This window comes from Saccopteryx bilineata, chromosome 2 (genome assembly GCF_036850765.1).
Source record: "Saccopteryx bilineata isolate mSacBil1 chromosome 2, mSacBil1_pri_phased_curated, whole genome shotgun sequence".
NCBI classification, from domain to species: Eukaryota; Metazoa; Chordata; class Mammalia; order Chiroptera; family Emballonuridae; genus Saccopteryx; species Saccopteryx bilineata.
Genome location: NC_089491.1, coordinates 269,359,420 through 269,375,802, shown reverse-complemented (window position 1 = coordinate 269,375,802; position 16,383 = coordinate 269,359,420). Strand labels below are relative to the sequence as shown.

At 44.4% G+C, this 16,383-nt stretch overlaps 1 protein-coding gene and 1 pseudogene across 6 annotated transcripts in view; both read right to left on the bottom strand.

Annotated features, from left to right (window-relative positions):
• The window catches only part of HECTD4 (HECT domain E3 ubiquitin protein ligase 4), a 197,399-nt gene that overhangs the window by 41,189 nt on the left and 139,827 nt on the right, over nucleotides 1–16,383 (bottom strand). For all 6 annotated transcript variants that reach the window (XM_066260527.1, XM_066260528.1, XM_066260533.1 and 3 more), the window contains 8 exons: nucleotides 10,307–10,410; nucleotides 6,613–6,774; nucleotides 6,347–6,495; nucleotides 6,001–6,080; nucleotides 3,574–3,737; nucleotides 2,725–2,962; nucleotides 1,845–1,981; nucleotides 1,273–1,399 (listed from right to left, as the gene is read on the bottom strand). In XM_066260527.1, coding sequence (XP_066116624.1) covers nucleotides 1,273–1,399; nucleotides 1,845–1,981; nucleotides 2,725–2,962; nucleotides 3,574–3,737; nucleotides 6,001–6,080; nucleotides 6,347–6,495; nucleotides 6,613–6,774; nucleotides 10,307–10,410 — 1,161 coding nt within the window. The remainder of the gene's footprint in view (nucleotides 1–1,272; nucleotides 1,400–1,844; nucleotides 1,982–2,724; nucleotides 2,963–3,573; nucleotides 3,738–6,000; nucleotides 6,081–6,346; nucleotides 6,496–6,612; nucleotides 6,775–10,306; nucleotides 10,411–16,383) is intronic.
• On the bottom strand, nucleotides 9,131–9,735 carry LOC136325721 (acyl carrier protein, mitochondrial pseudogene; annotated as a pseudogene).

Sequence of the window (16,383 nt, the reverse complement as noted above, 5' to 3'; positions counted from 1 at the left end):
CCTTCCTGCCGTCCTCCCTGGCTGGGTCCTCTTCCTTACACAGGCCTGCGCTTTCACCGTGCCCTCCCCCTGCCATGTTCACATCTACCCCAACCACTTCCTAATGTTGCTCCCTCTGCCCGAAACTCTTGAGAGAGAAGAGAAGAATATAAATGATCCATTTGTAGCTGAAACAGGGCTCTGATAAGAGCAGAGGGCATTCACACTATGCATATCACAGGATGTATGAATGTTCCCACAGGTTAAGTATAAACAAGATCACTTCACTGTCAGAGATCTAAGCTTTGGGGATGAAAGCACAGAAAGTGCGCGCGCGCACGCGCGAGCACACACACATATGCGCGTGAACACGTGCTCTCTCTCTTATCAGTCCTGGCACTGATGAGAAGGTGTTGCTCATTTCTCCCTGGAAATCACAGACTCAGCATAGAAGTTGGCCAAGAATAATCAAGGTTTTCTGGTGGCTTTTCTTTTTATTTGGTTCTAGTCTCAGGACTAAAGTTATAAGAAGAGAAAGACTACTGACATGGGACAATTACTAAACTTTTTATATCATCTCTAACTGCCACAGTGACGCCAGACAACCAAACCAATATTCTAGCAGAGGGCAGCTGTGCCTGCTGGGAAAAGACATTTCCGTGTCTCAGAAAGCATGTGTTTCACAGAATAAGAAAATGGCTTAAAACAGAAATCAGCTGTCCACACTCGACCCAGTAACATTCCGCTGTCTGGGGTCAAACTCTGTGTCATTCTTTGCCAGATAAACTGTAGTCAGTAGGAGAAAAATAATGCACCATCATTAATGGTTGTGACATTTAGGACTGTGTTAACGGGATACGTGCCATGTGCCAGGCACTACTTTTAGGAACTTTTAGGATCTGTATTGATCCCTTTCTTCATATACTGTCAGGTGATTCCAGAAGGGTTAAGTAACTTTCCGAAGGTCACATACGTATCTGGTAAGCAGCACAGCTGTGACTTCAGAGCTCAAGCTATTAACCACCAGGCTACCCAGCTTCCTAATAAAGCCATGCCAGCTTCACGTCAGTAGCCCATCAACTGAAAAACACTGAAATAAACTGACAAGGGGAGGAAACCCTAGCAACGGAAGCCAAGACCACAGAGTTCCATTGAGGCACAGGTAGAAGACACTGTTAGGTCTAGCTCAAGTTTAGATGAGCCCCTCCTTCCTAATTTATATCCTGAGTGTCATACAAACACATCTCTTCAAATCATGAAGTAAGCTTCTTAAGAGAACAAAAAGCACCAGACCTAGTTGTAAAGCACCCTTTATCTGGTCCAGGCCTGATTTCCGCTCTGCTTCATTGCGGAAACGTCTTCGGATTGTAGGAAAAACCTTGGTCTCCCATGCTTTCACCAGCAGGGCATAGTGGTCCTCCTGGAAAAAGGGAAACTGATGATCATAGAAAGAAGGCCTCATGCAGGCATCAGCCCTGCCCTCAATTACAGCTCTGACCCCTGAGGCCGCCCCCACTCACACATCAGTCACAGAAACACCGTGTGGACCACAGCTAAATCTGCCTCAGCTACAAGAGAGGCCACAGCTAGACTGGGGCGGCCTCTTCCTTCCCACTAACACCAACTTTACTGCTGAATTACTCTCAGAGTAGTTCACTTCTCCAACATCCGGATCAGGCAAACGAGTCTAAGAGATACTGCTACTGATGTGTGGTTTAGAAAAACAAACCCTCCAAGGTCACTATTGAAACCCAATGACATAATTCAAAGCGTAACAATTCCAGCCTTGTGCACTCAGATCAAAATTATTCTTTCTGTCTTGTCCTGCGCACCCGGGAGCTAAGTGGATGCTGCGGGTCACCTACCTGTGGGATGTCGTCATCGTCATCGTCATCACTTTCATCGTCTGCAATAGGGGGTGGGTGGGGATCTGGGCCAGAGGTGATGAAATTCTCATAGCTGAGCTCTACTTTATAATGACAGGAAGTGTCGCTGTCATATTCTGTAACAAAGCACAAGGACAGTGAACTCTAGAGGCAACGAAGGCTGTAAAACTCATGGACTTTTCACCTTGGACGAACCAGATTCTCTTAATTTACATGATAGACTCCTGGTCTTGTAGGAATTCTCAAGTGCACAGCCAAAGAATAACTATTTATAATTACCCTGAATCTTACAATAGGCTTTATGGGTATAATTCAACTCAGAGAAGAATATGGAAAGTTCTTCATCATAAGAATTAAACAGACAATTAAGACAGTTTGCAGAGCAGTAATTCCCCCAAGGGTCCAATCTGGCTTGCAGACATTTTCAGTTGGGGAAGCTCACTCAGTGTTAGTCATCTTGATTATGAGAATGTTCAAACAACAGACAGTTTAGTGCACCTTTACACCCACCACCTTGATTCCATAATCAGCATTGCATTACTCCTTGGTGACCTCAGGTTTAAACAATTCAAAGAAATAATTAACATTTTAAAATGAGATTTCATATAAAATTCTGGGATTTTTATCTCTTGCCACTTTCATGTGGTCACACTCCATGTGGCTCTGAGCAGTGGCAGGCTCCCTACAGGTGGGGGACGCACCTTCCAGTTGCCACGCCGCCCCCTGGTCCCATACTCTTTCACCGGCCCCTTCTCCCACTCCCCATGGGCACCAGAGCGAGCCCAAGTTAAATGGCCTTCTGCAACTAATGGCATTTGTGTTCCCAGGGTGCAGTGGGCCCTGGGGGAAGGTGGCTTACGTAGCTGAGCAGTGGCCACAGCTGCAATCCGGCACGGTGGCCCATGAATGCCCGGGTCTGAGGCAATACTGGTGCCAGCATCATTGTCACTGTCAGACGCCATGGCAAAGGGCAGGGCCTCGAAGTTGGCGCTGATCTCCTCTGCCAGGTCAGTGCACAGGTCAGCGGCGTTGCGGTGGGCCTGCCCTTCGGCATAGGCGAACGGGTGGGAGCCAAAGTTAGCTCGAGTCTTGGTGTTCTGGAAAGGAGAGCAAATACAGGATCTGAGGATGTAGGCTTGCTTATTTATTTCTAACACCCTGATGTGACCCTCTCTAAATGTCAAACCATAAGAATGGCCCTGGCAATAGGACAGCAGGGGAAGCAGGATGAAAGCTGGTGTCACTGCACACTGGGCTCATGGCCCTGCCGAGGCCAGCCTGATGCCCTCACCTGGCACTCCGCTCTGCTACTAAGCAATGTCCATGTTCGATGCCCTGCATGTCTTCTCCTCTTCATCTAAATGATGTGCTTCCTTCCAATTCTGCCCGGTTAGGACCAGTACACATTCTAGACCTGGCTCAAACATCACTTCCCCAAGGTAACAAGGACACGATTGGACCTGCTTGGTACTTGCTTCCATAAAGTTTACGATCTTCAAGATTTATAATTAGTTTTATGTGGGGCAAGCCTGAATGACCATGGCGTGCCAGACTAGACTATTTTTGGGCGTGTCTGTGAGGGAGTTTCCAGTAAGGTTGCCATTTGAATCGGTGGACTCAGTAAAGCAGACTTCCCCCCTTCAAGTGTAGCTAAGCATCACCCACATTACTAAGGAGAATTTGTTTTCTGTCCAACAAGACAACCTGCCTTTTTCTGAATGTGAACCACAGGCCACATCCCACCGGAGACGTCCTCGAGATATGGCGAGAGGCGCTGCCCGCAGTACGTGAAGTACACCCGGCCTTTGGCTGGCTGCCCTGGTGGGGGCGGTGTCCCCTCGGTTCTCTCCCAGCCGATTCCCGCCACATCACCTACGGCACAGAACAGGAAGGAGATGACACTTTCACCCTCTCACTATTAACTAAACTTCCAAATGCAACCAGTGTCACAAGGCCACCTGTCACTGACTCTTTGTTTTTATTATGCCATCAGTTACATCTGAAAAAGCACAAAGTAACTTCTTGTTTTTAAATAAACATAAAGTTACAGTAGAAATAAACAAATTTAAAAAGGAAATATTTAGAAGAAGAAAATGCCGCCCTGGCCGGTTGGCTCAGCGGTAGAGCGTCGGCCTAGCGAGCAGAGGACCAGGGTTCGATTCCCGGCCAGGGCACACAGGAGAAGCGCACATTTGCTTCTCCACCCCTCCGCCGCGCTTTCCTCTCTGTCTCTCTCTTCCCCTCCCGCAGCCGAGGCTCCATTGGAGCAAAGATGGCCCGGGTGCTGGGGATGGCTCTGTGGCCTCTGCCCCAGGCGCTAGAGTGGCTCTGGTCGCAACATGGCGATGCCCAGGATGGGCAGAGCATCGCCCCCTGGTGGGCAGAGCATCGCCACTGGTGGGCGTGCCGGGTGAATCCCGGTCGGGCGCATGCGGGAGTCTGTCTGACTGTCTCTCCCTGTTTCCAGCTTCAGAAAAATGCAAAAAAAAAAAAAAAAGAAAAAAAAAGAAAATGCCTAGAGTCTGAGTTAAGTTAGTTACCACAATTACACATTAAACTCAGCCTGGATTTTCCTGGCAGCCAAGACAAAAAGGGAAAACAATGGGTACGATTTTTTAAATGGAGGAATATGAGGGTTTTTTTGACATATGGAAGATTACTTATGGCATAAAGGTAAAAAGAGCATTTTCTCAATAAATTCAAAGAAGACTTAGAAATTGTCTTTAAAAATGTAATTTAAAACAACCCACAATGCAACCTAAAGGTGCATTATGCCCCCTACTTGGGACGTAAGGTGTTTCTGCAGGAAGCTGAGCTACGAGACGCCCTGCTGCTTTTCTACGACACCAAGGGGAGCACATCCACCACGGTCAGCATGCTGACATCAGCGCTCCAGAGAAACTACTGGCATGTGTAGCTCTGTAATTCATCTATTGTAAACTTGCCAATAAATGCTTAAAGTTCTATGGTTTAGTTTGTCATCAGAGAGTTTATACAGAGGTGAGATTATGTTGTAAAAACCACGTGAGTGCCTGATTCCACACATTCTGTAAGAAGAGAGTAGCATGTGTGCCTAAGGTCCCATTCAAAAGTTTTTCAAAAACCAGAATGTGACCAAACATTCTCAAACAATAGCAACAAACAACTACAACTTCTGCCTATGGTTCCCCTGCCCTCCCTTCCCCTCTTTGGGCTTAAAGTACTTGGGAAGGTACTCAGCTGTGATGGCACAGTTTGCTCCATAAGGTCAGAGGAAATAACTTTGCCAGGAAATTATTTCCAACTCATAAACTTAACCATAATTGAAAACACTACCAACCCCCCACAGAAAAGTGCGATTTAACAAGCAGGTCCCTCGAGGATAAGTGATGATGAAATAACCTTGTGGGGCTGTCTGGAGGTCATCTGTGGGCAGAGGGACTTGGTACTCCCTGTCTGAGCATCCAGGCCATCTACCACATGGAACTGTTTCATTTCTATCAGAGATGAGGCTAAGATGTCCTGTCTGACAGTAAGAAGCCAACATGTTTGGCTGCTTCTAATGTTAGAATAACACCTATGTTTTGCTACTGCTGAGACTGGTAGGACTAATCCAACTAATCTATTACACAGATCAAATTACTTACACAGAGGCAAAAAAGGAGGGGGGGAAAGACTGTTTTTTAATTGAATTGACTATGTGATGGAAACATCTGGGTGGACCAGCTGTTGAAGCTGGTCCAGATGTTTATGTTACCAAGTGCAAAGTTGACAGCATGCATCTACATTTCATGTATGATCTATTTCACAAGTGTCTCATGGCTAGTCGTAGAGTTCTCTTTATTTGAAGCTATTTAACAAGCTGATGAAAGACCAAGCTTCAGAGAGAAGTGAAATCTCAGTATTTTCTAATGATGAGGAACAAAAGTAAATGGGACTCCCAAGTCATCAAATGGAGGCTCTAAATGACAGTGGCCTCAGAACATGACAGGTTTGCTATAAACTAGGGAACAACAATGACAAGTATTTGGTTTTCACTAAAAGATAAGTTGTCTGTTTCCAGTTGCTAAGTGTATTGAATTTTAACCTCCTCAGACCAAAACCTGAGAACAACAGAAATACAGAGAGTAAAAAAAAAAGGCTTCGCTGCACTTACCAGGAGAAAGGGTCACATCTAAGCGAACACTCTTCCACTGCAACAGACTAGAGCCATTGTAGTGCACAGCCCGGCCATTGCTATGGGAAACACAAGGAGAGTGTCAGACAGGGCCAGCCCGCCGACAGGGAGGCCAGGGAGTGGCGAGCGGGTAAACGGGGTTTGGCGGCATGAAAGTGATTAGTAGAGAGATCCTAAGAGCTATTCTTTTTTTTCCTGAACGTAAATATATTTCCAACTAGTATTTTATACATTTTGGGGGATAGAGATTATAACATCACTTCATTATTAAAGCACTCAACCCACTATTTTGCTTTTATAAGTAACAGCAATGGTAGCCACTCACTTATGGAAAAGACACGTGCCCACTGGATTAGTCCAAGCCCCATCTCGTTTCTCTGCTTCCGTGGCAAAGCCGAAGGAAACTATTGGTCCAGTGTCGTCATCAGTATCTCCGTAGGACACAATTTCAATTTCCCAGTAAAAAGATGGGGCCTGAAGAAACACCAGAAGGGAGCAGATTCAGAGTGCTCAGCTTGGGTCCCTGAACTCGCTTTCATTCCCCAATTCGAAGGAAAGAGGCGAACACTGGCACGTCCTGTGCCTTCTCACCTGGACTGGCAGTGGAGAGGTGGCGTAGATGAAGGTGCCCCGCGGCAGGCCGCCCCCCGCGCTGGGGTCCGCCAGGAAGGTGACAGAGGTGAGGTGCGATGAGAACATGCAGGCTCGCACCGGGGGGAAGACTCGCGAAGGGCTCCAGGTTACCTCTTTGGGCTACAATGGGGGAAAACGCTCACTCAGTAAAATGGCAGACACAAACCCCTTTACTATCTCAAAGAAGAAAAATGATTTTCCTTTAATAGCATATCGTCTTCTTTTTTTCCAAAGGAAACTTTTCTTTATTTTAAAAAAGGTAATGTCAGTGCTTACTTAGGCAGCACGTGTACTAAACAGTGGCGGTCTCCTTCCCTCTGCCCAGTCCTGCCAATAACCACTCACTCAACTCTTTTAACCATTAATTCTGATACTTACCTCTCTATATTTCACCTTCTATGCTCACAATGCTTACTTTTTTAAATGTTCATTTTATTAATTTTAGAGAGAGGAAGGGAGAAAGCTGGAAAGAAACAGGAACATCTATTCCTGTATGTGCCCTGACCGGGGATAGAACCGGCAACCTCTGCACTTCGGGATGATGCTCTAACCAACGGAGCTATCTGGCCAAGGTTATATAATGCTAATTTTAAAATCCTGTTAAGGGCCTGACCTGTGGTGGCGCAGTGAGATAAAGCGTCGACCTGGAACACTGAGGTTGCCGGTTTGAAACCTTGGGTTTGCCTGGTCAAGGCACATATGGGAGTTGATGCTTCCTGCTCCTCCCCCTCCTCTCTCTAAAAATCAATAAATAAAATATTAAAAAAAATAAAATCCTGTTAAGATATCATTTATACTCTGTTATGACAGAGGTTTTAACTACCTTGCACAGTTCAAAGCAAAAAAAAAAGTAATATGGTTATATTACCTTTCTTCTTTGGTAGGTTAATTTCCTCAATCATAGTTTTCAATAAATCTAATCATAAAATTTCAAGCTTTTCCATCAGATAAAAGCATATTAAAAAAAAAACCCATTTCACATTTATCCTAAGAAAGAAATGAAAGGTACATGTAAAAATGAGCTCTCAGGACATTCAGATCACCATCAGGGCGCAACTAGAGACGATGTGACAATAAAAGTGAGCCCTGGCCGGCTGGCTCAGTGGTAGAGCATTGGCCCGGCATATGGAAGTCCTGGGTTCGATTCCTGGCCAGGGCACACAGAAGTGACCATCTGCTTCTCCACCCTTTCCCCTCTCCTTTTTCTCTCTCTCTTCCCCTCCCGCAGCCAAGGCTCCATTGGAGCAAATTTGGCCAGGGCACTGAGGATGGCTCCATGGCCTCTGCCTCAGGAGCTAGAATGGCTCTGGTTGCAATGGAGCAATACCCCAGATAGGTAGAGCATCGCCCCCTGCTGGGCATGCTGGGTGGATCCCGGTCGGGCACATGCAGGAATCTGTCTCTCTGCCTCCCCACTTCTCATTTCAGGAAAATAAAAAGCCTAAGTAAACAGAGGCACAAGTATACGCCAGACTATTAAGTTTTTAGTGGTTGATGTGGAAAGGTACTCATCTACAGAGTGGAGAAAACTAGACACAAAACAGTATGGACTGCAAAAACCAACATTTTTGTTAAAGAAAAATTATAGTTAACTGGAGATGTTGAGATTTCAGATTACATTTCTTTTTATGTGTTTTTAAAAGTTTTTATTTGGGCATAATTTCAAACCAACAAAGAAAATGCAAGAATATTGCAATTTTTATAGACTCTTGCTAAGACACACCAATTTTTTTGAAATATAATTCATATAACATATCCATTTATTTATTTTTTTATTTTTTTTGCATTTTTCTGAAGCTGGAAACAGGGAGAGACAGTCAGACAGACTCCCGCATGCGCCCGACCGGGATCCACCCGGCACGCCCACCATGGGGCGACGCTCTGCCCACCAGGGGGCGATGCTCTGCCCATCCTGGGCGTCGCCATGTTGTGACCAGAGCCACTCTAGCGCCTGAGGCAGAGGCCACAGAGCCATCCCCAGCGCCCGGGCCATCTTTGCTCCAATGGAGCCTTGGCTGCGGGAGGGGAAGAGAGAGACAGAGAGGAAGGCGTGGCGGAGGGGTGGAGAAGCAAATGGGTGCTTCTCCTATGTGCCCTGGCCGGAAATCGAACCTGGGTCCTCCGCATGCTAGGCCGACGCTCTACCACTGAGCCAACCGGCCAGGGCTAACATATCCATTTTAAAGTGTACAATTCAATGGTTTTTAGGATATTCAGAGTTGTGCGACCATCACCATGATCTAATTTTGGAACCTTTTTGTCCCCCTTAAAAGAAACCCCTGCCTCTTAGCAGTCTCCCCTCCTTCTCTCCCCCAGCCCTGGCAACCATCAGTCTGCTTTCTGTGTTTATGGATTTGCCTCTTCTGGACATGTAAATGGAATCATAAAACATGTGGCCTTCTGTTCATGGCTTCTCTTTTGCTTAGCATACTCTCAAGGTTTATCCATATTATAGCATGTACTATTACAGCATTACTTTTTCTTTTTTTTCTTTGGTTTTATAGATTTATTTTCAAAGGGCAAAAACACTTAAGACAACTTAAATACAGTCTAAAGAGAGCTCCTCCGTCCATGTCAGCAGTGATGTGGAACACGCTCTGGCCGCCACGCTCGCTGCTCCTGCTGAGGCTCCTGGGGGAGGGATCTGCCTGACACTTATTCATACACATCCTTCTTATCTGCAATGTAATCTACAATTTCTTGTGGACACATCAGCTTCTCCACATCTATATCAGGAATTTCAAACCCAAATTCGTCCTCCATGGCCATGATAATCTCCACTTGGTCCAAACTGTCTAAGCCCAGGTCTTTCATAAAACGCGAATTCACTGAGAGCTTCTCTGGGTCGATCTTGTCATAGAGCTTCAGGACGTAGAAGACGCGGTCCTTGATGCCCTCTAACGTCAGAGGGGGCGTGTCGCTTTATCTGCGGCACAGCTGTGGAAGGCGGCCTGGTGTCTGCGCCAGCGCCACGGCCGCGGGCCTCGTCTGCGTCCCCGCGGGGCACAGCGCGGTGCCGAGCGGCCGGGCAGCGGCCAGCCACTTTTTCTTTTTTAATTTTTCCATTTTTTTGAGAAAGAGAGAGAGAGAGAAGCATCAACTCGTTCCATTCAATTGTGCACTCATTGATTGCTTCTCCTACGTGCCCTGAAAGAGATCAAACCTGTGACCTTGGTGTGCCAGGACAATGTTTTTATCTCCTGAGCTACCCAGCCAGGGCCAGCATTACTTTTTAAAACTGAATACTATTCTACTGTATGAATCCACCACACTTTATGCCTTCATTCATCAGAAGCTGGACACCTAGGCTGTTTCCACTTTTTGGGTATTATGAATAGTGCTGTTAGTAACAGTCCCAGATATACCAGTTGTTAACATTTTGCCATTTCTGCTTTTTAATTACTCTCTCATTCTTCCTCTACATGTCCTTATTATTATGAGATGAACTACAGATCTAAAATTTTGAGAAAGGTCTCTTTTCTGTTACTGAGAACATAGAAATTTACAAATTAATGAGTTCTGCTCCTCTGCTATAACCTTTTAAAACTCAATATCAAATCAATGTGCTTTGACATTCAAAGGTGATAGCATATCAGTGCAGAGTATATGCCTCCAAATGGCTTTGCAAATGCTCACTCTAAAGGGGGCTCACCTGTCTCCGGTCAGCCTGCAGCGGCGGTGGTGGGGGCCGAGCACAGTCCCGGTAGAGCATCCTCAGCCGTTCACACTGCACCTCCACAACTGCCAGCCGCTCTCCTGCAGGGGACACATCGGATATGTGACAACAAGCCCTACTTGACAGGGCTCTATCTAACTCTTATCGAGTAGGGTCAAAGCAATAAAATGATTGCAGAGATTATTCAAATTCTCCCAAAAGAGAAAATGCCCTGAGATATCTTTGACTACTACATGAAGCTCAGCAGCAGAACGACGTGGTCAAGGGCACGGGCTCTGGATCTGGGCTGCCTGGGTTCAGAATCTGAATCTGGCACCCTTGCTCAATACTTGCTATCTCACTTCCAGGATGGAGGTAATAATAGTGCCTGTGCCTCACAGGATGGGTGTGACAAGGAGATGAAATAGTTCAAGGAGAGGCTTTAGCTAAGTCCTTAGCATGGGGCAAACACTCAAATGAAAGCAGTTATTATCATCTAACAACGCTATTATTCTTACCATCTAAATTAATTATTTTAAAAGTCTAATACCTACTGGACATCACCTATAAGCAAGGCACAGTGCTAGGTGTGGAGAGTGCAAAGATATATGAGCTGAAGTCCCCAACCTGGACACAGAGATAAAACATGTACATGTATACATATATACAATGAAGAACATAGGACAAGGTTGTAGTATGTTATTACATGATAAGGCATGAACATAGGCACTTCATTCCAGGACTCAGAAAGGCTAAATGAAAACAGCATTAAATTAGATGTTATATCCTATCAATTTCAATAAGCAGAGAAAAAAGGGAATTCTGGGTGGCTCAGCACTATGAAAATAGTCTAGAATAGTCAGGAGTCAGATGTCTCAGGAGTACCTCAGATGACACACAAAAATTTATTCAAAATAGATCAAAAATCTAAAAAACCAGAGCTATAAAACTCTGAGAATAAAATATGGGTGTAAATCTTTATGACTTTAGATTAGGAAATGATTTCTTAGATATGAAATCAAAAGCACAAATAATGAAAGAAAATTAGATAGAATAGACTTTATCAAAATGAAAAACTTGTGTTTCTAAAGACACAAATAGACCATTTTGAGAAAGTGAGAAGACAACCCATAGAATGGAAGAAAATATAAGTCATATCCGATCAGGGACTAGTATAACTAGAATATACAAAGAAGTGTTATAACTCAACATAACCCAATTAAAAATGGGCAAAAAATTTGAATAGATATTTCTCCAAAGAAGAGATACAAATGGTCAATAAGTACATGAAAAGGTGCTCAGCATCATTAGTCACTAGGAAAATGTGAATCCAAACCATAGTGAGATGCTACTTCCCACCCACGAGGACAACTTGGGTATGGAGTAACTGGAATCCTTGTACATGACTGGTGGGAATGCAAAGTGTAGTCACATTGGAAAACAGTTCCTCCAAAAAGGAAGCAGTCTCTCAAAAGTTAAACATAGAATTACTATTAAGACCTCACAATCCCATTCCTTTAGACACCCACTAGACCTGAAAACAAGTCTACACAAAAACTTGTATGTGAATGTTTACTGCAGTAACATTCATAACAGCTGAAAAGTAGAAACACAAGTGTTCCTAAACTGATCAATGGGTAAACCAAGTGTGGTCCATGCATACAATGGAATACTATTCAGCCATAAAAAATGAGCCACTGATTCCCACTATGACATGGAAGCACCTTGAAAACATGATGCCAAGTGAAAGAAACCAGACATAAAAGGCCACGTACTGCATGATCCCATTCATATGAAACACCCAGAACAGGCAGATCCAGAGAGACAGAAAGATTGGTGGTGGTTGCTATGGGACTTCGGGAAGGGGGATAATGAAGACTATCTGCCTAATGGGTTCAAAGGTTTTTGGGTTTTTGGGGGGGGCAGGAGGTGGAAATGTTCTGGAATTAGATAGTGGTGACAGTCACACCTCTGTGAATATATTAAAACCCACTGAATTGTACACATTAAAATGATATGTATGGTACATGAATTATATACTTCAACTTAAAAAAAAGATGTCTTTAAAAAATGAATCAAATGTAGTCCAATAAAAGTAAAACACAGTACTAGCAAGAAAAGTTTATTGACTTGTACCATAGCTACAGACATCCAGACACCTAACATAATCCAATGATGTGAATTAGAAGGTGAGAGGAAAGTTGAGGCAAAGACACAAGGGGTCAAGGCGGAGGCAGGAGTGAAGCCAGGCCACGAGGTGCACATTCAGTGTCCTTTATTCAGACCTGGGAGGGCACGAATCCAGATCTGGGTGTCCCAGTGACAATTCTGTCACAGGATTCATGGAATCCATTCCATAAACGTAAAAGGACTAGTCATTAAGAGCTCAGCTATTTTTGATAAGCACTTTGCAGTAATTCTTAAGATGACTTAAAAATTGTCCTGAGAGGCTTTATACTGGATAATTTAATGAACACTATTTTCTTTTTTTTTTTTTTTTTTTTTTTTTTTTTTTTTTTTTGAGATCCTAATAGTTTTTTTTTTTTTTTAATTTTATTTATTCATTTTTAGAGAGGAGAGAGAGAGGGAGAGAGAGAAACAGAGAGAGAGAAGGGGGGAGGAGCTGGAAGCATCAACTCCCATATGTGCCTTGACCAGGCAAGCCCAGGGTTTCAAACCGGCAACCTCAGCATTTCCAGGTTGACGCTTTATCCACTGCGCCACCACAGGTCAGGCATGAACACTATTTTCAACAACATCCTTATAGCCTGACCAGGCGGTGGCGCAGTGGATAGAGCGTCAGACTGAGATATGGAAGACCCAGGTTTGAAACCCTGAAGTCGCTGGCTTGAGCGCAGGCTCACCAGCCTGAGCACGGGCTGCTGGCTTGAGCGTGGAATCATAGACATGACCCCATAGTCGCTGGCTTGAGCAAGGGGTCACTCGCTCTGCTGTAACCCCCCGGTCAAGGCACATATGAGAAAGCAATCAATGAACAACTAAGGTGCTGCAACAAAGAATTGATGCTTCTCATCTCTCTCCCTTGCTGTCTGTTCCTATCTGTCCTTCTCTCTGACTCTCTGTCTCTGTCAAAATAATTAAACAAACAAAAAAACAATGTCCTTATAACCAATCAGTAACAAGTGTCATGGAGCTATTTCAATGCAGACAGAATGGAATCACACAGACAGGTGGAATCACACCAAATAACAAGGGACCAGCACGTGCTTGGGAGTTGGAGGGGGCAGGAGTAACCTAGCAGAGCTGAGGCATAGCCACCCCGAGGAGGACTTACTGTCTGTCAGAGGAGACGTTACAGACTCTTGTGTGAGAATAAAAAGCTCCTATACTTGAAATTCAAGAAAGAAAAGACAGACTGTACTTGGGCCATAGTAACAAGTAGTTGCCAGAAGCAGCTGTAAATTCCTTCTAGTCCATAAATGACAGATTCACAGTAGTAACTGTGCTTAGGAAAGTCAGCCTCTTTTGACAGCTCCACGCCCCTGACAGGCAGCCACTCGAATTGAGGCCTCAGGAAAGTGACTAATGACAATGTGAAAAGATGAGGAGCGGGAGGAAAAGTTTGGAGAATAAAGCAAATGTCTAAACACGGGAGAAAAAGCACCTGACTTAAGGAGCCGGTTGTGGAAATGTGCAGAAAGGGATACATTTTGAGAGGATTTCAAAGGCAGAATCAGATATGGTAACTGATTGGATGTGTGAGGGACAGGGAGGAGGCTTCATATGTGACTCAGTATCTGTGTGTCAAGAATAGTCTGAGTGCCACCTAAAACGGGGAAGTCAGAGAGGAGAGCTAATTCCACAGTAAATAATGATGGTTTTAAAACCCATGTATTCCTGAGGTTGTGGTCCTTCTGAAAGGAACAGCTGCCAGGCCCAGGTCTCAAGGGAAGGACTGCCCACACGGGAGCCATGAAGGCACAGCAGAAGGCAGATGCAGAAAGTGGGCCAGGGCAAAACTCAGAGCACTGTTTCCTTAGGTGAGGCCTGAGGTCCACTTTGTATCACAACTGTCTGGGCACCCCCTTTCCCCCCAGCTTACAGTTGTGACTTCTGCCTTCTGCGTAGAGCTTGGACAGCATTTTAAACATGCTTCCCAGGGCCCTGGCCGGATGGCTCAGTGGTAGAGTGTTGGCCTGGCGTGCAGGAGTCCTGGGTTCGATTCCCGGCCAGGGCACACAGGAGAAGCGCCCATCTGTTTCTCCACCCTTCCCCCTCTCCTTCTTTTCCGTCTCTCTCTTTCCCTCCTTCTTTCCCTCCCGCAGCCAAGGCTCCATTGGAGCAAAATTGGCCCGGGCGCTGAGGATGACTCTGTGGCCTCTGCCTCAGGCGCTAGAATGGCTCTGGTTGCAACAGAGCAATGCCCCAGATGGGCAGAGCATCGCCCCCTGGTGGGCATGCCAGGTGGATCCCGGTCGGGCGCATGCAGAATCTGTCTGACTGCCTCCCTCCCCGTTTCCAACTTCAGAAAAATACAAAAAAAAAAACAAAAAAACATGCTTCCCAGGATTCTTAGGAACTTTCAAAGTTTGAGAAAAACCTCTGGGTCAGGGAATGTGTAAATTTAGGAAGTAAGGAGAGGAAGCAGCTGAACCTCGAGATTCTGGCTTCTGTAAGAGCACAAAATAAAATCAAGTACTTTTTTTTGGTTTCCATAAGCCTTTTCTTCAGTTTCAAAATCTGTTTCCTATGCTATTTCAACCTAGGGATCAAGTTAACTTCTCAGGAATATTTCTTCATGGGAAAAAGCTCTGTAGTGCTATCTTCCTAGATCAAATGGAATTAGATACTCCTCCTTGGATCAGAGAAGCTATAAAATTTAGATATGCATTCGTTAACATTACCATGGCAAAATGTGCTGCTTAATTAATTCATCCCAGAAGAAGTAAAACAATAGAAGGAATTCACTGAATTTTGGGGGGCATTATAGAGACTCAATATATTATTGCCTGTAAATTTTATAACATTTTCATACATGAAATTTAAAAATATTAACACATTAAAATAAAAATCAAAGAACTTTCTCTTCTACCCACCACCTTGAATCTTTTTTATTACACATCATTTCTGCCAAGTGCAGCCTAGTTCTCTTTGTTTGTAGGCTATGAGAATGCACTGTTGTGCTGCAAAGTAACCCGGGTGCTGGGGCAGGGGGAGGAGTGCTTGGTTTATGACTGAGGAGTCAGCAACTTTATATTTTATGACATAGGACACTACTTTAGAATATAAATTGATGTGTATAAGCTTACTGTCATCTCTTCTGTATCAATTAATAAGTACTTCCCACATGTTTCTTTGCAACCCTTTGTGACCACAGAGTTCTTTTCCACTAGGAAAAAAGGGTTAGGTGGGTTATTACTAAAACCATCTGAGATCAGTGCTCTAAGTTATTATGAATTCAAGCCTGTATATTAAGTACCAAAGTTAAATTCACACAATAAGACCTCTTTATTTCATGAAATGTATAAAAGAGGATACTCAGGAAGAGTCCTATAGAAGAGCAAGTGATTAATTCAGCAAGTTATGTGCTTGCTAAAGTTATTCAAAAATGTCTCATATGCAACCTAAACCAAGAATAGTAAAAAGCAGAGACAGGGAATCAAAGACCTGTCACAAATATAACACTAAATCATGAGCAAAAATTTAGTCACAAGTAATTTCACCCAAGAAGTCTAGCAAATTCCTTTTCTTCTGCTCTATTCCTCTATTCTCAAGGTCTTTGAGGTTTTTTTTTTGTTTGTTTTTTAATGTTTATTTCTTTTATTTTAGAGGGAGAGGAAGAAAGAGAAAGAGACAGAGACAGGAACATCCATTTGTCCTGTATGTGCCCTGTCCGGGGATCAAACCAGCAACCTCTGTACTTCAGAATGATGCTCTAACCAACTAAGCTATCCGGCCAGGACAGGGTCTCAGAGTTTTAACAATGGTCATTGGCTCCACTGCACTGTGCTTTTCAGAGGAGGAGGCTTGAGAAGTAAAACAGATACAGAACAAAGACAAATTAAAAGCAAAACACACCGATGGAGATCACTACCACATGAAAAGGGACAAGA